The sequence below is a fragment of the Gopherus evgoodei genome, chromosome 14, assembly GCF_007399415.2.
Source record: "Gopherus evgoodei ecotype Sinaloan lineage chromosome 14, rGopEvg1_v1.p, whole genome shotgun sequence".
NCBI lineage: Eukaryota > Metazoa > Chordata > Testudines > Testudinidae > Gopherus > Gopherus evgoodei.
In genome coordinates, this window is record NC_044335.1 from 1,394,261 (window position 1) to 1,418,326 (window position 24,066).

At 53.5% G+C, this 24,066-nt stretch overlaps 1 protein-coding gene across 1 annotated transcript; it reads right to left on the reverse strand.

Moving 5' to 3' along the window:
• Positions 1-1,847: 1,847 nt before the first annotated feature.
• On the reverse strand, positions 1,848-15,651 carry LOC115634890 (WAP four-disulfide core domain protein 2-like). The gene is made up of 4 exons (XM_030532875.1): positions 15,384-15,651; positions 14,972-15,106; positions 4,178-4,331; positions 1,848-2,039 (listed from the first exon to the last, which is right to left on the reverse strand). Exons 1-3 carry the CDS (start codon positions 15,469-15,471, stop codon positions 4,180-4,182), a joined length of 375 nt encoding a protein of 124 aa, XP_030388735.1. The 5' UTR covers positions 15,472-15,651; the 3' UTR covers positions 1,848-2,039; positions 4,178-4,179.
• Between the last annotated feature and the right edge of the window lie 8,415 nt (positions 15,652-24,066).

Here is a 24,066-nt window from a genome sequence, read left to right on the forward strand (position 1 = left end):
TCAACAAACATTAACCGGAGAACAATGCTGCATGCAGCGCTGCCAGCCCGCCTGGGACACTCTCCGGCTGGGGCATGGTCAGGCAGGGTGCTGGGCTCCTCCACCACACAACAGCGGCACTGAACTCCCCTGGGCTCAGAGCCAGCCACCAGATCCCCTTCAGCTCTGAGCCCCAGACCCGCTTCAGAGATGGCGTCCCGTCCCCTGCAGAGACAGGAACGACTCCCTTGCCTCAGCTGGGCCTGTGGGGGATCTGTGCTCAGGGATGGCGGGGGCCTAGGTGAGGGTGGAGCTTGTGGGCAGTACCTGGCAGTGTGCCTGAGAAGGGCCGGGGGGGCCCACAGCTCTGCCCTTGACTGTGAGTCAGACCCACTGAGGCCAGCCTGGCGCGGGGTAGGGTGGACCTGCTGCCTGGCCCTGGCAGTGCCCAGCCCTCTGGATGTGGCCCTTTCTGATGCCAGAGTTGTCTCCATCCCTGTGCTCTGAGGCCTGGGGAGCCCTTTCCCCATGTGGTCCGGGCCCCTGTATCCCAAGCAAGTGCGACCCCCGTCCTGGCGGCAGGGAAGGTGAGGCAAAGCCAGACGTAGAGGGGTCAGGACAGCTTGGACAGATCCCCGTGGAACGAGAGAATGAGCAGCAGGTGTCACCTCTCCCTGCGAACGGTTCCTGGGCACAGGGAGGCACGTGGGTACCAAGTCAGCTTGGCTACGTGTACCACGGCTGGGCCTGAGAGCCAGCCCCAGGGAGAATTACACAGGCAGAGCCCAGCAGGGGAGGAAACGACCAGCCCTGCTCTTGGGGTAACCTGGGCTTCCAGCAGCATCCCTGGGGTGCTCCTGCTGAGCCAGAATCCAGCCCTGCCGCCTCTAGGGCTAGGCCCGGCTGCTGAGAGCGCTGGGCCCCAGGGCAGTGTGAAAGGCAGGGCCGGCAATGGTGGGAGGGGTTCGGGTTTCCTCATTCCTTTGGCATGGGTGCTACTCGCCCTGCCTGGCTGCATCCCTGGCCCTCTGCCTGGGCGCCCCGCTCCCTGCCTGTTTGCTTGCCGCAGCAGCTGAACTGCGTGTTCAGGGTGTGCAGGTGCAGCCGCCCGCTGTCCCGGAGGGGCAGGAGGTGAGTTCCGGGATGATGGGAATGAGGCGCGTGAGGTGCCCTGTGTAGCTGCCCGGGCCTGAGGCTGAGACTCAGACAGCCCAGCAGGGCCTTGCAAAGAGCGGTTCAGGGATGTGTCGGCCTGGCCCAGGCCCTGGCTGTGGGGAGTCACCCAGCTGGGCAGTGGGCCAGGCCTCGCCGAGCTGGAAGCTGCAGGGCTGGATTCTTTGCTGCGTCACTTCAGGGCCACGTCACTCCGTGAAGCGCATTTGCATGACGGGTGCAAAGAGCCTATGCCCAGGCCGTCCCAGCCTGTGCTGCCCCATGTCTTACAGCTGGGAACAACCCAGGAGCCAGACGGAGGTTACAGTGCAGGAAGGGGCTGCACAGACTTGGTGTGTGGGGGAGAGCAAGGTGCCCAACTGCCGTGTCCCAGCCTGGCAGGACCAGGAGAGCACCATGGGGCACATTCTCAGCCCCAGCCCTGAATTGTGTGTGCCCAGCTCTAACTGAGTGTAGCTGTAAATTGGGCGTGCACCCACTTTGCAAGTCATCTGCATGGTGCAGACTGAGCTGGTGAGCAGAGATTTGGACATGTGCAATGTCTGTGGTGATGCAGGGGTGCAGGATTGGAGCCCAGCTGGTCACCTGGCCCTATGGGCGAGGCAAGTGTACCAGGGGAAACATGGGCACAGGACCAGAGCTGGCCAAGTACCTGGCCCAAAAGCTGGAGAAGATACAGACAAGACCACCAGAGCTGCAGGGCGAGGCTGTTTTATTGGGGTTGGGGAGAGTCTGGAGTCTGGATGTGCTGGTCTGTGAGAGCCCTGGGCAGGGAGCTGGGGAGCAGGACAGCTCCATGCTGGGGCACTGGGAGTCGTGTGCAGAGCAACAGGCATTTCCGAGCGCCGCTCCCCCTTTGCCTGGTGATGGGCAGAGCAAGGAGGCATCTGCAAAGGGAAGGTCATGCAATGAGACGGCAGGCAGCAGGCTGTGAACAGGGCTCCCTGCCCACCCCATCAGCATTGGGTGCAAGAATGGTGCTGACAGTGAATGGCCTCCTGGGCACTGCCAGGCCCTGCTGGCCTACAGGCTGTGTCCTGGGGGCGCTGACGTGCCCTATTCAGCGTAGGAGAGCCCTGCCAGAAGCCTGGTCCCAGGCTGAGCCCTGGGGCCGGCGGACATCTAATGAGGGTGAGGTGGGCTCGCAGGGTCAGCCCTGCTCGCAGGGACGCCCTGCCCTAGGTTGGGATTGGGGAGAGCCTTGTTCTCCAGCTCAGCCTCTATTGTCCCGGCTCTGCAATGCCCCAGTGACAGGCCGGCCCCCTGGGGCAAATGACACTGACTACCTGAGGGGGGACAAGGGAGCAGATCTCCCTCCAGGTCTGGCTGTCTGCCCATCCTCGTAACATCTGGGCTTCTCGCATAGCTGTGCAGTGAGAAAGGAGGTCCCGCAGTGCCTGGCCATGAGACCTACGCACGGGAGACAGGGCACGGGGTGCCCTGCCACCTAAGTTCCCTGTAAACTGTGTGGCCATGCAGCAGGTCAGGACCTGGCACGGCCTGGGGAGGGGTGCCCCTCCCTCAGCCCCAACCTACCCCTGCCCAAACCCAGCCACAGCCGGGGCGCCCCTCCCCTGGCCCCCACTCTGCAACAGCGGGGGCACCCAGACCAGCCCGGGCACCCCTACGTCAGCCCAAACCCAGCCACAGCCGGGGCAGCCCCGCCAGGCCCAAACCCAGACATGGCTAAAGTGCCCCTCCCCTAGGCCAAACCCAGCCCCGGTCCGGACCTGCCGCAGCACCCCTCCCCTGGCTGAAACCCAGGGCCGACCCGGACTGCTGGAGGAGGGGCGCCTATCCTGCGACCCCAGCCCTGGAGCTGCCGTGGCAGACAAAAGGACCTCTCCCTTCACCAGCCCAGGTGTTGATGTGGGGAGAGAGAGCTGGGGGGAGTCCTCTCTCCCCACCATAGCCCCAGAGCCCCCTCCCGCACCCCAAACTCCTCACTACCTGCCCCACCTCAGAGCCCTCACCCCGTACCCCCAACCCTCTGCCCCAGCCCTGAGCCCCTGCCCACACTCTGAACCCCTCGGCCCCACCCCCGCCACAAGAATTTTGTTCTGTGCATCAAATGGGGGGATGTGTCACATAACATTCATTCCGCACGTGGGTGGGAAAAATTAGAGGAACACTGACCAGCCCCCCCACTCCACACTGCCACTCCGAACAGGATCACATGGGGGCTGTGCTATCTACCCCGCCCCCCTGGAGTGCACGCGGGGGCTGTGCTATCTACCCCGCCCCCCAGGAGTGCACATGAGGGCTGTGCCACCCACCCACCCCACCCTCCTGGAGCACATGGGGGCTGTGCTATCTACCCCGCCCCCCTGGAGTGCACACGGGGGCTGTGCTACCTACCCCGCCCCCAAGGAGATCACACGGGGGCTGTGCCACCTACCCCGCCCCCAAGGAGATCACACGGGGGCTGTGCCATCTACCTCGCCCCCCAGGAGCGCACGCGGGGGCTGTGCCATCTACCCCGTCCCCCTGGAGCGCACACGGGGACTGCTATCTAGCCCACCCCCCCGGAATTCACACGGGGGCTGTGCCATCGACCCCGCCCCCCAGGAGCACACGCAGGGGCTGTGCTATCTACCCCACCCCCCAGGAGTGCACATGAGGGCTGTGCCACCCACCCACCCCACCCTCCTGGAGCACATGGGGGCTGTGCTATCTACCCCGCCCCCCTGGAGCGCACGCGGGGACTGCTATCTAGCCCACCCCCCCCGGAACTCACACGGGGGCTGTGCCATCTACCCCGCCTCCCAGGAGCGCACGCGGGGGCTGTGCCATCTACCTCGCCCCCCAGGAGCGCACGCGGGGGCTGTGCCATCTACCCCGCTCCCCAGGAGTGCACACGGGGGCTGTGCCACCCACCCAACCCTCCTGGAGCGCACGCGGGGGCTGTGCCATCTACCCCGCTCCCCAGGAGATCACACGGGGGCTGTGCCATCTACCCCGCTCCCCTGGAGATCACACGGGGGCTGTGCTGTCTACCCCTCCCCCCAGGAACTGCTATGCTCACCTTTAGAAATTTGGGCGGACACACGCCAGCTTGCGACAGCCGTTCATGCAGCACTTCATGTTCCCTTGGCATTGCGAGTCCACTTTGCATTGGTTCTTGCACAGGCCCAGTAAGGGGATTCCACCTTGCACCACTGGACATGAGCCATGTTTCTCTGAAACGGCAGGAGACAGTATGAGCTTCGCATGAGGGGCCCTGGCCCCTGGGCTCAGGATCAGGAACGGGACTCGCTGCTCTGAAAGGAAAGTGTCTGCATCCCAGGGGCACAACCTGGCTCAGGGGCTCTGTGCAAAGGAGACGAGGGGCCTCACTTTCCAATCTGCCTCCTTACGTGCCCCTGCCTTGCCAGTGAGCGGCCTCAGCCCTGTGCACGGAGCCAGTCATGGGAACACATGCATGTGCTTGGGGTCAGACCTGGAGCGCTCAGGGCCTGTCTACACAAAACGCTGCCGTGATGCTGCAGTGCCGCCTGAGTGACAATGCCCAGCCACACGGCCACCAGGGTGCTCCTGTTGCTGGAGAGAATCCAGCTCCCCCGGAGACGGGGCACTAACCTGTCAGCCTACAGCGGGGGGAAGGCGAGACAACAAATCAGAGATAACAGCAGAAAAGCCCAAGATTAACTTCACTTAAGGACTAATAAGCACCGAACCCAGCTCCTCAATCTGGAGAGGGGATTGTGTGTGTGTGTGCGCGCGCGCTGTTGTATTTTCAATAAATGCAGCGTTTTGCCTTTTTCCCAAAAAAGATCTCGTGTGCTTCTTATAAGTAAAACATTTTTGGTAGAGAATTGCGAAAGGGGGAAGACGTGTCACGGAGTCCCCAGGCGATGCTCTGGAACTGCTCCCCACCAAGCCAGTCAGGACTTTGGGGAGCCTCCTCTCCCTTGGAGCAGACTTGTTCAGGGCAAGAAGCTCACACGGCTTCACCTCCTGGGTCTCTCCTTGGAGCATTCAGCATCCTCTGCCCCTCCGTGTGCTTCCCACAGCAAGCCTGCCCCAGTGGGGTCCTGGGGAAGCCAGAGGATCCTGCACCCCACTTTGCAGTCAGACGTGACTCTCAGCCAGCCAGTAACACAGAGGTTTATTAGATGACGGGAACAGGGTCTAAAACAGAGCTTGTAGGTACAGAGAACGGGACCCTCAGCTGGGTCCATTCTGGGGCCCAGCTAGCCAGACAACCCCGTGTGCCCTCACTTCCCGTCCCCAGCCAGCTCCAAACTGAAATCCCCCCCAGTCCCTCCTCTCTGGCCTTTGTCTCTTTCCCAGGCCAGGAGGTCACCTGATCTCTTTGTTCACCTTTAGCCATCCCCTTGCAGGGGGAAGGGCCCTGGCCATTTGTTGCCAGGATACAAAGTGTCGGCCATTTATGCACAGTGGAGGCTTAAAAAATGCATAGGGGAAACTGAGGCACCCACACAATATTCAGAGGAAACATTAACAACAGTCCCACTTCGTCACAACATGCACTGTGATTGTTGAAATTACTGCTAAATACTGCTAAAAGGTATCCCATCCATACCAAGTGATCCATCAGTCAGGTGTGTGCATCCTGTTCATAGAAGTGCCGGACAATAGGAGAAGGATTAGAGTCCTCGCTCCGACCCATCTGTCGGGGAAAACTATACAGATAAGATATATACAAACTGTCTAGCTATATAGCCCCCCAGTCGAAGAGGTGCCAGGCCATAAGGGGGAGGATTAGAGTCCTCACTCCCACCCATCTGTCAGGGAAAAATTGCACAGGTGAATATACCCTCGGTCATAGCAGGATCAAGCCCAAAAGGTTGGGTGCTTAGCGTTCCCCCCTCCTGCTCTGTCAGGCAGAGTTTTTAGAGGGTGTAAACTTTGTGTGTTGTGTACATCCCAGCACAAGTGTGGGCACATAAGGAGCAGGTTTCTGGAAGACCTCACTCTGAAGGATATAGGTGCGTGAGATGTTGTAATTTCACAAATTTGAGAGAACTGTTTAAGGAAAGAGACCACGAGGGGTGGGGGCTAGTTGAGGAGCCTCCCCCCGCTAACTGGTTAGTTGGACAAAGCCTATGCCCATGGGAAGGGACGGTTCAGTGAGGAAAGCAGGATCAGGCCCAGACAAGCAGGCAGGCAAGAGATAGCGAGATTGGAAAACAGGTTAGGAGCCCTGAGTGGCAGAGTGGCAGGAATAAGGGAAGCAGTAAGTCCAGGCCTGGAGAATTCAGATCCCTGGGACAATATGGGAATGGTGAAATCTGGGCTGATGAAGGAGTCCGTTTGGGACTAAAGTAAAGAGAGTGAGAAGTTAACTCTGCAGAGGCAGTGGGAATTAAGCAGTTAAACGTTGTGAAAGCGTTAAAAAGGAAAAGTGTTAGAGAAAGAGAATTCTTGGTTTCTTTGCAGCCATTCTGAAGGGGAAACGGGCCCTTTTCCAGAGGAATGTCTGTAAATAAGCCAGGCAAAGAGACAATCTGATTTAAATCATTTGACTATGAACAATTCAGTCAAATTTGCTAAAAGAACATGAGGAGTTTCTATTGGAACTTAGCTGCCCTAAGTGTATAACCAAAGCTGTGATCTGTGTACAGCTGTGTGAAAATGAAAGCAGTGGAAGAGGATGTTAAAAAAAGAGTGTGTATGTACCTGTGTGAGTGTGTAAATCTATTGTGTAAACAGGTGAGGTTTTAAGGATCTACATCAACACTCCTGGGTTGTAAAACTCTTGGTTTGTAGGTTTTGTTTTACTTTTAAATAATCCCACTAAAAATCCATTTGAATCTTTCATTCAAAGTAGCAAAACTGACCGACTTTTTGTCACATGCAGGTAACTGGTGTTGTTTGTCTTTGGTATATAGCATTTAACTCTTAAGGTACCTCAATGCTTTATAACGTTCAATATCTTTTCAAAGACCAAAGCCGTGACCGCAGCAGGGCAGTGAAACCCAGGAGGATGGGAAGAGAGTCTGGACTTCTTGTTTGGTAACAAAATAGCAGATAAGAGCTGTAGTAAAAGACTAAGAAATGAAAAAAGACAGTGCCCCTCTAGAGCAACAGCAGGGGTGAGGTGCACAAAACCAAAAAAGCAGCATTAGGAACACCGAGCTTTAAGGTGGCTCTGTGTAATCAGACTGTCACTTTGATAAAGGTACATGAAAACTCTTGGAACACAAAAGAAACAGTTACACCTCATGTACAAATGGATATGACTAATATAAAGTTATAGACGTTAAACGATGGAAGGAATGTGCATTTTTCCAGGACATGTGCAGTGTATATTGCAGTAGGGGTGAAAGCAATGCAAACATATCATCCTACTGATTTAAAATCCTCTTAGGGCCCCAAAAGGAGCCACCATAGGTTGTGTTTTCTTTTTCAGATCACTGGGTGTTTTGGAAGCAGGAACTGAAAGTGGAAAGAAATCAAAACTCTGGTGGAAGTTGGTTGTGTCCCTAGTCTCTCAGCTCTGATGGCGGCTTTGGATCCAAAAGCAAACCAGAAAGCGTCTGTGTTAGTGCAAATTACCTAGCTGATAGAGGAAGGAGAGAACTGCCCATAAAGGCAGCACAAAGGAGCCGCAGATAAAGGACATACCTGGTTTGCAAACAAACTACCTAAAACCCAAATGCTCAAATTCTGACCCTCCAGAGGAAGGCGGAAAAAGGAGTCAAACCTAAGAATAAGAGAGGGACTGGTTAAACCTAAGTAGAAGAATGCCATATGCAGTGCTGAAATCTGCAGACAGGTACAAAACGGGTTCTGCTTATACACATGACACTCCTACCTTTTAATTCACCAAAAGCCCAAGGATATAATTCATGGTATAACAAGATACCTTTAATAGGTTTGATGCTAATGTTATTGTTAATATTAAACGTTGGGATACATTTAATGTTAATAAATACCCCCCTATAACAATGTGTGTATGATTTTTGAAAAAAAAACAAACACAACTTTAAGGTCATATGGTAATGATGCTTCTCAGCTATTACCTGTGAATAAACAATGATTAGCACAGCAGAAAAAACATTATAAACTTGGTCTGCTGTATAAGAATGGAAACTGAGGTACATTACCCCATAAATGTAACAACTGAGCAGTAGGATAATTTTCCCTAAACCTTTAAAAGGCAGAAGCCATTGAAACTTGGCCTGCCTATAGAACAAACCCCCAGGAAAGCCTGGGGGTAATTCCTCTGTTTTGCCTGCAATCAGCAAGCGTGTTTGTAAAAGAAAGGGATATTTTAAGCAATAACCTGAAACATGTTCTTTTTGTCTTTCATAAAATCAGGAAAAGCTGGTACCAGCTGAAGAGCAGCTCAGAATACCATGGATCTACTGTTGTGACAAACATTGTGTTTTGTGTTTTATCTTGTGTTGTTTTGTTGCTAGCATTGTTGTGTATTGTGCTATAGATAAGCCCAAGCCCCCCTACTGCATTAGGCAGAAAAGGATGAACAAGCATTTTAACTGTATTTACAGAAGCCAACGTTGCAGAAGGGTGGAGGTCAAGACATGCCAGTCTCTTTCACAGGGAAACATCCTCAGGTAGCAAACACCATGTTAGGAGGGATTGGTTTGGGAGCAGGGATTATAAATACTAGAGACCTGGAGGTAATTAAAAATAAGTTAAGTTCCTTGTCACAACTGCATGAGAGTCTCATTCACAAGCAGGCAGATATTACTGTGGACTTGGTACAACTGGGTCTGGGAAACCTAAAAGCAACATGGAATATATGGCGGTGGCAAAACACCACCTCCTGGCTGCTGTATAACAACAAATAGCGTTAGGGAATAAAACTGCCTTGAACATAGGATGTACTGAGGTCCATCACTTGGACACGAAATGTTTTGGGTGATATCTGGGAATGTTCGGGTATTAACGCATCTTTATAAAACAATGGACGAGGTCCTTGTTTGACACCTACAAATATGAATGGAGGCATTATGTTTTCAGCATGGTTAAGCCTGATTTGTTATTAGGTGAAGTTATTGTTAAAATTGCTCATCAACAGTCTGTGGAGACAGAAATATGGAAAGTGAGCCAGCTTCCCAAACTGACCTTTTGGCTACCCCGGGTTATGAGTCAGTGGGCTGGGAACGAGGAGAAATTATTGGACACCCGAGGGCGCATGGAGTGGAGCCCTCAGAAATGGGTGTGCTTGTTTCTACCTGTCACCACAGAACCATGCAGCAAGGACACATCATTGGGAACATGTGTATGGGACGAACTAGAAAATGTGATGTGTTTTGTACAATGGACAATATGCATGTGTTACATCCTGGGAAACAGTATTTTGGGAGGATGAAAGTATTAGCCAACCCCCAGTGGATGAATGTAGATGTCTTGCCTGTGTATCATATACTAGCAATCACATGTATTATGTACCAAAGATAGAAACAGCACAGAGCTTTATAACAGGTACCCCGGTTAATTTCTCTGTTACCCATGGCCTGGATTGGCACAATCTAACTGATCACTTGTTGTTAGAAACAACGTGGCTCAGTTTTTACCACAGACACAGAGGGATATAGGGAAGTGTGTCATTCAAATATTACATGCAAGTAGAGACATACTAAAAATTGCTAAGTCTGAAAAAGAGCTGACAGCCTAGCACTGGTACAACATGTAAGGGCATATTGTCTATTATGTTCCACCCATTGCTAGTTGTGTTAATATTGTCCTGTGTTTGCTTGCTAGGAATGTGTTGTATGTGCTGTTGGACGAAGAGAATGTTTGTTAAATTACAACCACAAGCTCAAATTGTCTCTCAGTATATTGCTTGCTATGAAACAATTGTATAAAATATGACCCAGTCAAGAATTGTTCTTGAGGGGTCAAAAGGGGGATATGCAGTAGTAGGATTTTGTTTGTATTTTGGATCGTTTCGAATGAGGGAAATAATACTATAGCACGTATTAAATCTATTGATGGAGGATTTGACCCTATCCTGCCAGCCACCCTTTTTGAACAGCAGAAAGGAATGGCCTAAGGGATCATTGATAGAAACGCATCAGCCAGGCTGCCTGTATCTGAACTGATGTTAAGGCAGGAACAGACCAGACCAGTCCTTATGGCTGATTCTGGTCACCTTTTGTTTTAGGAAATGTTTTCATTACAGTATTTGCTATAAGGTCTTGTTTCTTATCTGCATGGCAGAGGAAGTTGGGTAAGGTTCTTTTGTATCCCTTTAGTAACCATATAACCCTTTCTAAAATGGAATCCTGTCTGAAATTCTCTGTACAATTGTTTGGGGTGAGTAAAGAGGTGTGCATGGTTCAGGATGAGTGTGAAAGCCATCCCAAGTGTCCAGATGGTCAAAAAGAAGTGAGATACTTGGAGAGACAGCAGGAAACAATCAGAAAACATCCATTGTATCTGATGCTAAACGAGTTAGCAGCATTGACAACCTCAAAGGTGAGGCAAACACCCCCACGGCAAGACAACAAATAAGAGATAACAGCGGAAAACCCCCAGATGAACTCCACTTAAGGACTAACGATCCCAGGATTGCAAAATCCACAGACTAACGTGGGAATGTACAAGTCTAAAGCTGGCATGTTTTGCCACAGAACTCTGGGTTCAGTCCTGCAAAGCCTCAGTGCATTGGATCGCGACCGGCAGAGCCCAGCTCCTCACTCATGCTCAGTAAACATGGTGTGTTGCCTTTTCCCCTGAAAAAGAGCCTGTGTGCTTCTTATAAGCATAACAGCCCACTCCATGTCCCTGCTGGCCCCTAGGCAGGACTCTCCTCTCTCTGGGGATTATCCTCAGGCAGCAGCTTTCCCTAGCATGGCAAGTAGCTTGAGTGTTCCCTTTCTTACAGACTCATTGACTTTAATGTCAGAAGGGACCATCCTGATCCCTCCTGGCTCATGGCAATTCCTCGCCTTCAGGCATTGCTCTCATAGGATCATAGAATCTCAGGGTTGGAAGGGACCTCAGGAGTCATCTAGTCCAACCTCCTGCTCAAAGCAGGACCAGTCCCCAACTAAATCATCCCAGCCAGGGCTTTGTCAAGCTGGGTCTTAAAAACCTCTAAGGATGGAGATTCCACCACCTCCCTAGGGAACCATTCCAGTGCTTCACCACCCTCCTAGTGAAACAGTGTTTCCCAATATCCAACCTAGACCTCCCCCACTGTAACTTGAGACCATTGCTCCTTGTTCTGTCATCTGCCACCACTGAGAACAGCTGAGCTCCATCCTCTTTGGAACCTCCCCTTCAGGTAGTTGAAGGCTGATATCAAATCCCCTCTCACTCTTCTCTTCTGCAGACTAAATAACCCCAGTTCCCTCAGCCTCTCCTCGTAAGTCATGTGCCCCAGCCCCTTAATCATTTTTGTTGCCCTCCGCTGGACTCTTTCCAATTTGTCCACATCCTTTCTGTAGTGCAGGGACCAAAACTGGATGCAATACTCCAGGTGTGGCCTCACCAGTGCCGAGTAGAAGGGAATAATCACTTCCCTCAATCTGCTGGCAATGCCCCTACTTATACAGCCCAAAATGCCGTTTGTCCTTCTTGGCAACAAGAGCGCACTGTTGACTCATATCCAGCTTCTCATCCACTGTAATCAGTGGCTCACCAGCATTGTGTGTCCCCAGCCTGGAGACGGGACCGAGTCTCACAGCGGTGCAGAGAGCAATATACATGGGCTTGGGGAGAAGGGATTCCTGGTTTCCTGAAGCCCAAACACGTCCCTGCTGGCCTCCCTTTGGCTGGAAGGAGGCTGCACAGTTTGCTGATGTGCTCTGAAGGGGCTGGAGGTTGGAGGAGCAGCTATAAGCGGTTCCTGACTCTCCTTGGCCTGCTGTGGTGACTGACAGGCAGAGCACAAGGGCTCCCGGGCTCCCCACGGGGCATGGGGCATAGGGCTGCCTGCCACAGCTTCCAGAGCATGTAGGGCAAAGTGCAGCTGCCCTGTGCCCACTGGATCTGAGCAGTCAGCCTGGCACATTGCATGCATGGCTCTGTAGGGCCTGACTGGGGGTCTCAGACTAGTCTAACAGCACTGTAACTCCATTGACCTCACTGAGGCCCTCCTGCCCCCATGCTGCACAGGCGTGTAAGTGACAGCAGAGCCCGAGCCCAGGCTGCAGTCTGCTTCCCAGCCAAACTGGGCTCAAAACTGAGCAAACTCTGGGCAACTTCTGCTCAGAATAACTGCAAATCGTGGGGGGCAGAAGGGGGCCCGGGAACATGGGACAGTGCATTTCTGTGCAGGAGAATACAAATTGCCCTCAGACATGCCTGTCTGCCTGAATCTGTGCCCCACCGAAGAAGAACATCAGAACGGCCATAGTGGGTCAGACCAATGTCCATCTAGCCCAGTATCCTGGCTTCCGACAATAGCCAGTGACAGATACTTCAGAGGCAGTGAACAGAACAGGGCAGTTATCGAGTGATCCATCCCCTGTCATCTACCCCCAGCTTCTGATAATCAGAGGCTTAGGGACACCCAGAGCGTGGGGTTGCATCCTTGACCGTCTTGGCTAATAGCCATTGATAGACCTGGCCTCCAGGAACCTAGCTAATTCTTTGTGAACCCAGTTATACTTCTGCCCTCCACAACATCCCCTGGCAACGAGTTCCATGGGCTGACTGTGCGCTGGGTGATGAAATACTTCCTTGTGTTTGTTTTAAACCTGCTGCCTGTTAATTTCATTGGGTGATCCTGGTTCTTGTGTTATATGAAACAGTAAATTACACTTCATTTTCTCCACCCCAGTCATGATGTTATAGATCTCCCCTAGTCGTCTCTTTTCTGAGCTGAATGATCCCAGGCTTTGTAATCTCTCATACTTGAAGCTGTTCTATACCCCAATCACTTTTGTTGCCATTTTCGGAACCTTTTCCAGTTTTAATCTCTCTTTTTTAAGATGGGGGTGACCAGAACTGCACGCAGTGTTCAAGATGTGGGCGAACCAGGGATTTATATTGTGGCATCATGATATTTACTGTCCCTTTCCGAATGGATCCTAACGTTGTTCACTTTTTTGACTGCCGCTGCACATTGAGTGGTAACAGCTAATTCAGGCCCCATCAGTCTAGTTGGGATGACGTTTTCCAATGTGCATTACTGCATTTATCAACGTTGAATTTCATCTGCCACTTTTTGCGAGATCCGTTGTAGCTCTTCGCAGTCTGCTTTTGACTTCACTCTCTTCAAGAATTTTGTATCATCCACAAACTTTGCAACCTCACTGTTTACCCCTTTTCCCAGTTCATTTATGGTCCCAGTACAGAGCCCTGTGGGACCCCACTATTTACCTCTCCACTGTGAAAACTGACCATTTATTCCCATCCTTTGTTTCCTGTCTTTAACCAGTTACTGGTCCAGGAGAGAACCTTCCCTTTTATCCCATGACAACTTACTTTGTATAAGAGCCTTTGGGGAAGGACCTTGTCAAAGGCTTTCTGAAAACCTATACACACTATATCCACTGGATCATTCCATTTCCACATGTTTCTTGACGCCCTCAAATTATTGTAATAGCTTGGTGAGGCATGATTTCCCCTTACAAAATCTGTGTTGACTCTTCCTCACGAAATCATGTTCGTCTATGAGTCCGATAATTCTGTTCTTTACTATAGTTTCAACCAATTTGCCCGGTACTGAAGTTAGGGTCCCTGGCCTGTAATTGCCAGGATCACCTCTGGAGCCTTTTTTAACAATCAGTGTTACATTAGCTACCTGGAGCAGCTCCCACCCGGGGCCCCAGCTCAGGAACCGCGCAGCGCCCAGCGCAGCCCTCACCTGGGGCCCCAGCTCAGGAACCATGCAGCGCCCGGCGCAGCCCCCACCCGGGGCCCCAGCTCAGGAACCGTGCAGCGCCCGGTGAAGCCCCAGTCCGGGGCCCCAGCTCAGGAACCATGCAGTGCCTGGTGCAGCCCCCACCCGGGGCCCCAGCTCAGGAACCGTGCAGCGCCCGGTGCAGCCCCCAGCCAGGGCCCCAGCTCAGGAACTGTGCAGCACCTGGTGCAGCCCCCACCCAGGGTCCCAGCTTAGGAACCGTGCAGTGCCTGGTGCAGCCCCAACCCGGGGCCCCAGCTCAGGAACCGTGCAGTGCCTGGTGCAGCCCCAAACCGGGGCCCCAGCTCAGGAACCGTGCAGTGCCCGGCATAGCCTGCACCCAGGGCCCAAGCTCAGGAACCGTGCAGTGCCCGGCGTAGCCCGCATCTGGGTCCCAAGCTCAGGAACCATGCAGTGCCCGGCATAGCCTGCACCCAGGGCCCAAGCTCAGGAACCGTGCAGTGCCCGGCGTAGCCTGCACCCAGGGCCCAAGCTCAGGAACCGTGCAGTGCCCGGCGTAGCCCGCATCCGGGGCCCAAGCTCAGGAACCGTGCAGCGCCCGGCGTAGCCCCCACCCGGGGCCCCAGCTCAGGAACCATGCAGCACCTGGTGCAGCCCCCACCCGGGGCCCCAGCTCAGGAACCTTGCAGGGCCCAGTGCAGCCCCCACCCAGGGCCCCAGCTCAGGAACCATGCAGTGCCCGGCATGATGGGGACCCTCCGTACACCCAGGGCCTGCGGGTACCACCACTTAGTACAGGTGCAATGTCGGTTCTGACCAGAAGCCCAGCCCGGTGGAGCTGACCTGCAGACGGCAATCCCTGCATGTCGAAGAGACGTCACTTGCTCCCTTCACCCCCCCCCCCGCCCGCGCCACCTGCTGCTTCAGCACATTCCGGCCACTCCACACATCTGGCAGTGCAAGACGGAGCCTAGTTCAAAGTGCTCCCAGCCAGGAGCCCCTGGGCAGGGCAGCAGCCGGGACACAGTGGGCTGGGCGACACGCAGGAGCCCTAAAGGGGCACGTTACCGTTGGGGATCTGACAGGACCATCCGCAGCCCGTCTGGCAGCACTTGAGGTTCTCCTCGCAGTCGCTGTCGGCCTGGCATTCCTCTGTGCAGTTAGCCGCCTCCACCACTGTGTCTGGGCACACGCCCTCTTTCTCTGAAACGGGAAAGGCCCATGGTGTAGCCAGGGTCACACTGGTCCCAGGGAGAGGGTCAGGCTGTGGGCCAGGAGGGAAGCAAATGTATCCCCTGTCCCCGAGGGCATTGTTCATGGTGAGAGGCCCTGGCACACCCGAAAGCTAGAGGGTGTGGGGCCAGGTCCTGGCTCCATCCTGGCTCTCGCTGCACAAGCCCCCCTCCCCCGGGGGGTCCCTCCAGCCGAAGGGCTGCGTACATAGGCAGGACGTGGGCGGGGGCGCGGGGTTCCTACTCACTGGTAATGTTCTGGCCAGATGCAGATGGCAGCTCGGCCCAGAGAGCCAGGAGCCCCACCAGGAGGACGATGCTGCTGGACTTCACCATGGTGCTGTGGGGAGCCGGCTCCGACTGTCCGGACCTACCCAGGCTGGGCTTTAAGCTTTCCCACAGGTGGGGCTGCAGCTGGGGAGGGAGGGGACTGGTTCCCAGGTGATTTAGAGAGAACGGGAGAGTCGCGCTCCCTCTTCATTCCATTGCACAATCCGCGGGTATCAGGTATCTGCTCTGGCCCGCCTGCGAACCAGGAAGTGAGAGCTCAGAAGGGACCCAGCATCTTCTGTAGCACACAGTGGGCGGGCTGACAGCAAGCTGCTGCAGCTCCCGGACAGCCTCCCATGGCCACCGCTGGCCTTCAGACAGGTGGGGCCAGGGTGATTCATGAACTTGCTTCTTATGCAGGTTTCTTCTAAGGAGCTGGGGTTTGCAGCTCCCCCAGGGGTGTTTCTGTGAGTGGCACATCTGAGGGGCTGCTGCGTCCTGGTGAGCGGGAGAATCGCTGGCTGAATGTGCTCTGTCCATGCATTGCTGAGTGTGCCCCTCATGGCCCATCAGGACGGACAGCTCAGTGTCTGAGAACAGGGGCAGCAGGAGCAGCCTGGGTCCCCAAAAACTGCAGCAGGCTGGACACAGGAACCCAAGGAGTGTGATTTCATAGAGTCACAGAACTTAAGGCCAAAAGAAACTCTTAGATCATCCAATCTGACCTCCTGTAGCTCACAGGCCACTGAATTTCTCCTGGCCCACCAGTGCTGAGCCCAATCACCTGTGTTTGACTAAAGACCTCCCAGAAAGGCTCCAGCCTGCACGAGAAGCACCAAGAGAAGAAGACTCCATGTTTCCCTGGGGAGTTTGGTCCCGTGGCAGATCGCTGCCTGCACTGTTAACAGTTTTTGACTTATGCCTGATTAGACCGTCTAACTTCCAGCCCCTGGCTCCTGTTCTGCCGTTCCCCACCAGATTAACCAGCCCTGTAATACCTGGGAGTTTCTGGCCAGAGAGGGAGGTAACTGAGGGAAATGCTGAATGGCATGGGGCCTAGAACTGATCCCTTAGCAACCCCCATAGAAACGCCCCCCCTGCACTGACGCGTCCCTGGTTTGGGTTGGGGCCGGGGCGTACTAACTCCCTACAGCTTGTGGAAATCACTCAACCACAGCTCCAGTGCAGCAGCCTCTGGGGTGGAAAGCAACTGCCACTGTGCTAGCAATGCTCCCGCCTCATGTCTGGGAGGGGACAGGAGGAATCCGCTCTGCTGCTGAGGCTGCAGAACCTATAGTAGCGAAAGGCGTGATGGGACACTGCACAATGGAGCGAACATGATCGCAGGCCCTCGGATAGCACCGGGATGGGCTCACCTGCATACAGTGATCCCACTAAGGGCTGAGAGCAGTTCCCACTGACCCAGGTCAGGGGAAGTGGAGCAGTTCGGCTGAACCAAAAGCCTGGGAGCACTGGGATGGGTGTAGCAAATGCTGCACCCATTCCTGTAGCCACTCAGTAGCAGAGTCCTTTCCTAGACCTTAATGAATTCAGTGTCTCAGTGGTCTCAAGAGGTAAGGAAGGGTGTTGTCACCCCATGTTATGGAATCATGGCAGGTGAACGTCCACATCTCCTTATCCCCACGTCTCCGGTGGGGAAACTGAGGCACAGCCAGATACTGACTTGCTCCAGGCAACATTGGACACGGAAGCAGCATCTGCTGCAGGCAGACGTGTCCGTGTCACAGGGACATGGCACAGGCTTTGGGCACATGCCTGGACTCCAGATGAGCTCTTGAGGCTCTGAGGTCACATCGAGTTTGGCAGCTCTGTCCGTGTGCACATTGTCAAGTAATTTAAAGTTCAGAGTCAACAATGAGGCAAGGTGTGGAGCAGCCGTAAATCAACAGGCTGTTTGCTCTCGCACACACTGCTCCGGGAGTGCGGGAGCATTTGCGTAATAACAAAGCCAGGGCTGACACCGCCGGTGAGGGCTCTTTCACATAACCTGCCCCTGTGCCGGGACTCCGTCAGAGCTGTGGGAAGGGGAGGCCAAAGCAGGGAGTGAATCCCATAAATCCTTCCCCATGGCCCCATGGGGAGGGGGAGCAGCCAAGTGGTGATCCGTGTGCGGGGCCCACTCCAGAGGCCCAGTCCTGTGCAACCGAGTGTCTGATCTACACACAGTCCCACCTATGTCATGCACAGGCTGGAGATCTGCATGCCCAGCCAGCTACCGGCGGTCACCTGAGTGCACAGCAGGGGAGCTGAGAGCAGAGCTCAGGCACACTGATCGCATGTCTTTGTCTGGGGTCCGGAGCAGGTGTCAGCACCAGACAACAGTGAGGTCTTTACACCCAGGGTTGGCTCCAGGCACCAGTGAAGGAAGCAGGTGCCTGAGGTGGTCAACAGAAAGGGGCGGCACTCCATCCGTTTTTGGGGCAGCACATCTGGGTTGTCGGCGGCAGCGGCACTTCTGTGGCAGCTCATTCGGCCCGCGTCAGTCTTCAGTGGCAATTCGGCAGCGGGTCCTTCACTCCCTGTCTTCCTCCTTGTGACGAAGTGGGACTGTTCTTAATGTTTCCTCTGAATACTGTGTGGGTGCCTCAGTTTCCCCTATGCATTTCTTAAGTCTCCAGTGTGCATAAATGGCTGACAATCTGTCTCCTGGCAACAAATGGCCAGGGCCCTTCCCCCTGTAAGGGAATGGTTAAAAATGAACAAAGATCAGGTGACCACCTGGCTGGGGAAAGAGACAAAGGCCAGAGAGGAGGGGCTGGAGGGGGTTTCAGTTTGGAGTTGGCTGGATATGGGAAGTGAGGGTAGATGAAGGTGTCTGCCTCACTGGGACCCAGAATAGACCCGGCTGAGGGGTCCCGTTCTCTGTATCTACAAGCTCTGTTTTAGACCCTGTTCCTGTCATCGAATAAACCTCTGTGTTACTGGCTGGCTGAGAGTCACGTCTGACTGTGAAGTGGGGGTGCAGGACGCAGTGGCTTCCCCAGGACCCTGCTGGGGTGGACTTGCTTTGGGAAGCGCACGGAGGGGCAGAGGATGCTGAATGCTCCAAGGAGAGACCCAGGAGGTGAAGACGTGTGAGCTTCTTGCCCTGAACAAGTCTGCTCCAAGGGAGAGGAGGCTCCCCAAAGTCCTGACTGGCTTGGTGGGGAGCAGTTCCAGAGCATCGCCTGGGGACTCTGTGACGACTCCTCGGCAGCACTGCTTTTTTTTTTTTTTTCTGCTGCTTGGGGTGGCAAAAAGCTGGAGCCGGCCCTGCTTACGGCAGGACTTGGGCCATGGGGAAAACCGATGCCTCAGCACCTTTCAACTGCATCACAGTTACACTGTCCAGCCCTCGTCCCCCACAGCAGCCAGTGACAGTTGGCTTTGATGATGTAAACTTCTAGCTTTGGTTTCCATTGGCTGGTGCTGTTGTCACTCAATAGCCTTGCTAGAGAGCTGCCTTGATGGTGCCCCGGTTTCTTAGCTTGGAGCAGACTGGTTCTACTGGTGAAGCAGAAGCAAGTGCTCTCGCTGAAGAGGTGCCCGTTCACATTCCCCTCTGGTCACAACAGCACATGGAGCTGGACTGCACCACAGCAGCTCCCGGCGGGCTCTCTGCATCCCTATGCTGGAGAGGATGGCTAGGGGTGTCCATTTCCACCAGAGGGACTGGCGCAGGGACATGGAGATCGCTCTGCAGCATTTGGGAAAGCCTAAGGTGACCTGAGACAATCCCCAAGAGTGGCAGGCAGCTTGTGTTCTGTTTGTACAGCCCCTAGCACCACAAGGCTGCGGTCCATAATGGGGGCTCCGAGGTGCTATGATCATACAGATATCAGACAATACCAGGCAACACGCTAAATGGTGCTTCCTCTTCCACCGCAGCCAGGAAATCCTGGGAAAGTCCATTGTTTGGCCTGCCGAGGACCCTGTGTGCTGACCACACATGGGACACAGGAACTGACCAGTTACGAGTTGCCAGCAGCAAACCCCTCCCCATGGTGGACCCAGGCCTGTTAGAAGGGCTTGGGGAGTTGACTTCAGCAGGGCTGAAGACTGCCACAAAGAGCCCCGCTGAGCAAGGGGGCTGCACCCCTAGGCCTAATCAGACTGCCCCTTGCAAAGGAGACACCGCTGTCCTGTCTGCCTTGGCAGGAGAGTCAGAGCTGGCCCTGTGAGGCCCATGGGCTTGGTGCTAAAGGCTTGGGAGATCAACAGCAGAACCTCAACGTGTCTCCAAGGGGATCTGAGCCAATTGGCCAATGTGACGAACTGGGAATGTTGTTAATGTTTTCTCTGAATACTGTGTTGGTGCCTCAGTGTCCCCTATGCAGTTCTTAATATCTAGGTGGTGGAATAAGGGTGTGTGATTGCTGCAGAGGAAGGGGCTGTGATGGGTTGGATCACAGAAACCCCTTGGGAGTGCCAACCGATGTGCCAAGACTACCTCTATCCCTCTGGAATTTCTCGGGGCTGGACCCCACTCCTTTGTGAAGTTCCACCCGTGCAGAGACTTTCCAGCCCCCATCTTGGGGAGAGAGTTTTATCTCTTACTAGCGTAGCAAGAACAACATTTTTAATGGGGTGTTCTGGACCCCTTTGGGCACCCCACTTTCTGTTCCCAACAGGTCAGCTGGATGGACCCCCTCCTCCAGAAGACCTGACCCCACAGGAGAGGGGGCTGACAGCTTAAATGCAGACTTTTCACCCTCTTCCTGGGGAAGTCCCTCCTGACAAAAGTGGGCAGACTCTCTGCCCCCCCCCCAACTGTCCATCTGGGCTTCCTCCTCTGGGTTCCCCTCGGGGTCAGACACTCTTGTGTCCCCCAAAAGGGAAGGTGACCCTGCTCCAGCTGTGGGCTCACAGCTACCAGCTATGACAGACCTGTGACTGGCCAGCAAAATTTCCCCCCTTTTGCTCAGATTGGGCTGGCACCCAGCTAGAGAGTCCTTGGGGTCTGTTCCTGCCGCAGCGATCCCCAGGACCCCAACTTCCACCTTTGGGACACATGCTTCTGTGTACCCCAGGGCAGGCCCTGCCCCCTGCTGACCTGCAACTTCCTGGCAGTCAGCAGCTGTGGTGGCCCTCCTGTTACAAGGTGGTACATCCCCCTCCCCAGGGGAAATGATTACAGGACAGGAGCTGGCTTTGTCCAGCCCCTCCCTCTGGAACTTCCCTTGAGCCCCGGGACTAGCCCTGCTCCCGAAGCTGTATCCTTTACTGCTGCAGAGGAATCCAAGAGACACCCTCCTATTCCACCAGCAGTCCATGTGACCTCCTCTCTCCCCCCCCCCCCCCCCGGGGCTTTTAGCACAAGATTCCTTCTCACTGCTAACAAACTGTGGAATAGATTTTGCCACATTAAAGAAATCGTTCCCCAGTAGAAATGCTGCAAAATTGTGTGCCACCGTTGCAACAGTCAGTTTGGCCTGCAAATCCCAAGTTTGCATGTGTACTTTAGCTAAAGGTGCAAGGACTTTGTAACCCCCAGCCAGCTCTAATTCTGCCATTTTACCTGGCAACAAATCCTCCTTGATCAGGTCCCTCCTGACTACAGAAATCTCAGCACCCGTGTCCCTTAATCCCCGAAGCACTGCACCATTGATTTTATCAGCAGGCATATGCTCATTGCTTGGTGGTGTGGAAGCAGGCTTTACATATTCTGTGTGGAAAGAGGCCACACCCTGGCTCTGAGAAGTTGCAGCTTCATGTGTTACTTGTTGCCTGTTTCCACTCACTCCTCAGGTGCTCAGTGGACTCACAATGCCAGCACCTCCTGGGCTCCTCTGTTTGCACAGGGAATTTGGGACAAGTACCAGGGGAATGGGGAGGTGACCGCCCAGCCTCTTTTTTCCCAGATCCAGGGGTAAAACATTGATTCTGCCTTCTCCCAACCCTGTACCCCTCTGTCAGAGGTTTCTGTTTGATTGCAGCTTGTGCTTGCTCATAAGAGTCTGCACACCCAGCTAATTCATCCACTGCATTTATTTTTTTGTCCCACAAATACTGTTTTACCTCATCACTGCACACATTCAGGAAGTGTTCCTGAGTAACCAGATCACACATCCCTTCAAAGCTTGTAACGCCTTTCCCCTGCACCCATTTATCTACCAAATCTCTCATTTCATTGGCATAAGCCACATTACTTAATCCAGATCCCCTCTTAAGACTCCTGAATTTAACCCTGTAGGTTTCGGGTGTAACCTGAAACTGTTTCAAAACCAGTTCCTTAAATTTACCATAGTTTGAAGCATCATCAATAGGCATCTTATTGAATATGTCCAGAGCTCTGCCAGTCAATTTTGCTATAAATGTGGTCATCTTCTGATCTTCAGGGATGGCATGGAGGGTGCACAGTCTCTCAAAGGTGGTGAAATACTCGGCAATATCGCTGGACTCATTATACTGTGGACACACTCACTCCCATTTATGGATTTTTGGGGAAGTGGAGCCAGCAGGTGGAGGGTTTTGTCTCCTCAGCTCCATAACAGCCAGTTCATGTTTCTGGGCCTCCATAGCCCTCTTGTGGGCAGTCTCTTCCCTTGCATTTTCTGCCTCCAAAACACTAATTTCTAATTGTCTTAGTTCTAGCCGTCTCTTATGTTCATTTTCTTTCTCTTTTGCTTCCAGTTTGAACAGCTTTAGTTTATTAGCGATGTCACTAGTACTCATTTTCCTGCTTTCTTGTGCTAGGCCACACCCCTCTGCAGTTCACTGAAACGGAGATGCTTAATTAACAGAGACTTTCCCAGTGCCCAGTGTTCAGCTTTTCTGGATAATTTGCAACCTGTGCAGTTTTAGCTTCTTCTGACCTTCAATCTTATTTATTTTGCTTCCTTTTCTGTCCCTACCTCTCTTTCCCAAAATAAGCAAACAGAAAATAACAAACCAGTAATCACTTTGTCTGTTCTCCAGCCACCACACCCAAAACTCACTTAAAATCACTACCAGTACCTCAAAGCAATCAGCTGTGCACAGATCCTGCTCGACTACGCCACTGTGACAGGTTGGATCACAGAAACTCCCTTGGGAGTGCCAACCGATGTGCCAAGACTACTTCTATCCCTGTTTTCCCTGCCAGCTTAGGACTTCAGCACCCTGTCCTGCTGAGCCACACACTCTTGTCTACTTCAACAAAGACCCAGAGGCTGAATTACCTGCCCCAAAGCTGCAGGTTTACCTGAAAACAGCTCACAGAAGTGTGCTTGTCTTTAGCATCCAGATGCCCAACTCCCAATGGGGTCTAAACCTAAATAAATCCGTTTTACCCTGTATAAAGCTTATACAGGGTAAACTCATAAATTGTTCGCCCTCTGTAACACTGATAGAGAGAGATGCACGGCTGTTTGATCCCCTAGGTATTAATACATACTCTGAGTTAATTAATAAGTAAAAAGTGATTTTATTAAATACAGAAAGTAGGATTTAAGTGGTTCCAAGTAGTAACAGACAGAACAAAGTCAGTCACCAAGCAAAATAAAATAAAATGCGCAAATCTATGTCTAATCAAACTGAATACAGATAAGATCCTCACCAGTTCCAGAATGCTCCCTTTTACAGACTCATCTCCTTTTAGCCTCGGTCCAGCAATCACTCACACCCCTTGCACACTGTCCTTTGTTTCAGTTTTCCTGTCAGTATCGGGGGTGGAGGTGGGGGTGGAGAGGCTCCTTCTTTAGCCATCTGAAGACCCATGGAGGGGTCTCCCAGGGATTTAAATAGACTCTCTCTTGTGGGTGGAGACCCCCTCCTCCCCCTGTGTAGAATCCACTCACAAAATGGAGATTTGGGAGCACATGGGCAAGTCACCTGCCCATGCATGACTCAGGACTTGCAGGGAGCAGCCATTACCCACATGCTCCCTTGAATGTCCTCAGGTAGACTTCTTATGTGGACTGGAGTCTTCCAAGCTCTTTTGTCTGTTAAATGCTTCCTGATTGAGCACATTCCTTTCCCAAGAAGTGACCAAGCAATTATACAGCCAATGTTCATAACTCTGAACACACAAATGGTGCCTGCATACAACTAGGATGAACATAACCAGTAGATCATAACCTTTCCATAAATATGTTACATGGCATATGTAGCAAAACTCTATTCCAGTTACATCATATATACCTTTGTAAGCACCCCCCATAAAGCCTTATGGGGTACACTGTCACAGTGGCCAGTGCACCTAAATGCCTGACACTCTGTCTCCTAGCAACTGATGGCCTGGGCCCCTCCTCTGCAAAGGTGCCAGCTGAAGGTGTTGGAGACAAAGGGATCAGGTGACCTCCTGGCCCGGGAAAGGAGGTGAGCAGAGAGGTGGGGCTGGGGGGGGTTGTTAGTCTGGAGCTGGCTGGGGTCAAGGGTGGAGGGCAGACCTGGGGGTCTAGCTCACTGCCCCCCAGAATGGACCCAGCCGAGGGGTCCGGTTTGCTGTATCTACAAGCTCTGTTTTAGACCCTGTTCCTGTCATCGAATAAACCTCTGTTTTACTGGCTGGCTGAGAGTCATGTCTGACTGCAGAGTTGGGGCGCAGGACCCTGTGGCTTCCCCAGGACCCCGCTGGGGCGGGCTCGCTGTGGGAAGCGCACGGAGGGGCAGAGGATGCTGAATGCTCCAAGGAGAGACCCAGGAGGTGAAGCTGTGTGAGCTTCTTGCCCTGCAGTCTGT

Bases quoted from the DNA above. Each gene is read 5' to 3' on its own strand.
- LOC115634890 (XM_030532875.1), bottom strand. From the start codon at position 15,471: ATGGTGAAGTCCAGCAGCATCGTCCTCCTGGTGGGGCTCCTGGCTCTC. The intron at 15,107-15,383 runs GTGAGTAGGAAC...TTCCCGTTTCAG, and splicing joins ATCTGGCCAGAACATTACCA to AGAAAGAGGGCGTGTGCCCA. The intron at 4,332-14,971 runs GTAACGTGCCCC...CTGCCGTTTCAG, and splicing joins GTCCTGTCAGATCCCCAACG to AGAAACATGGCTCATGTCCA.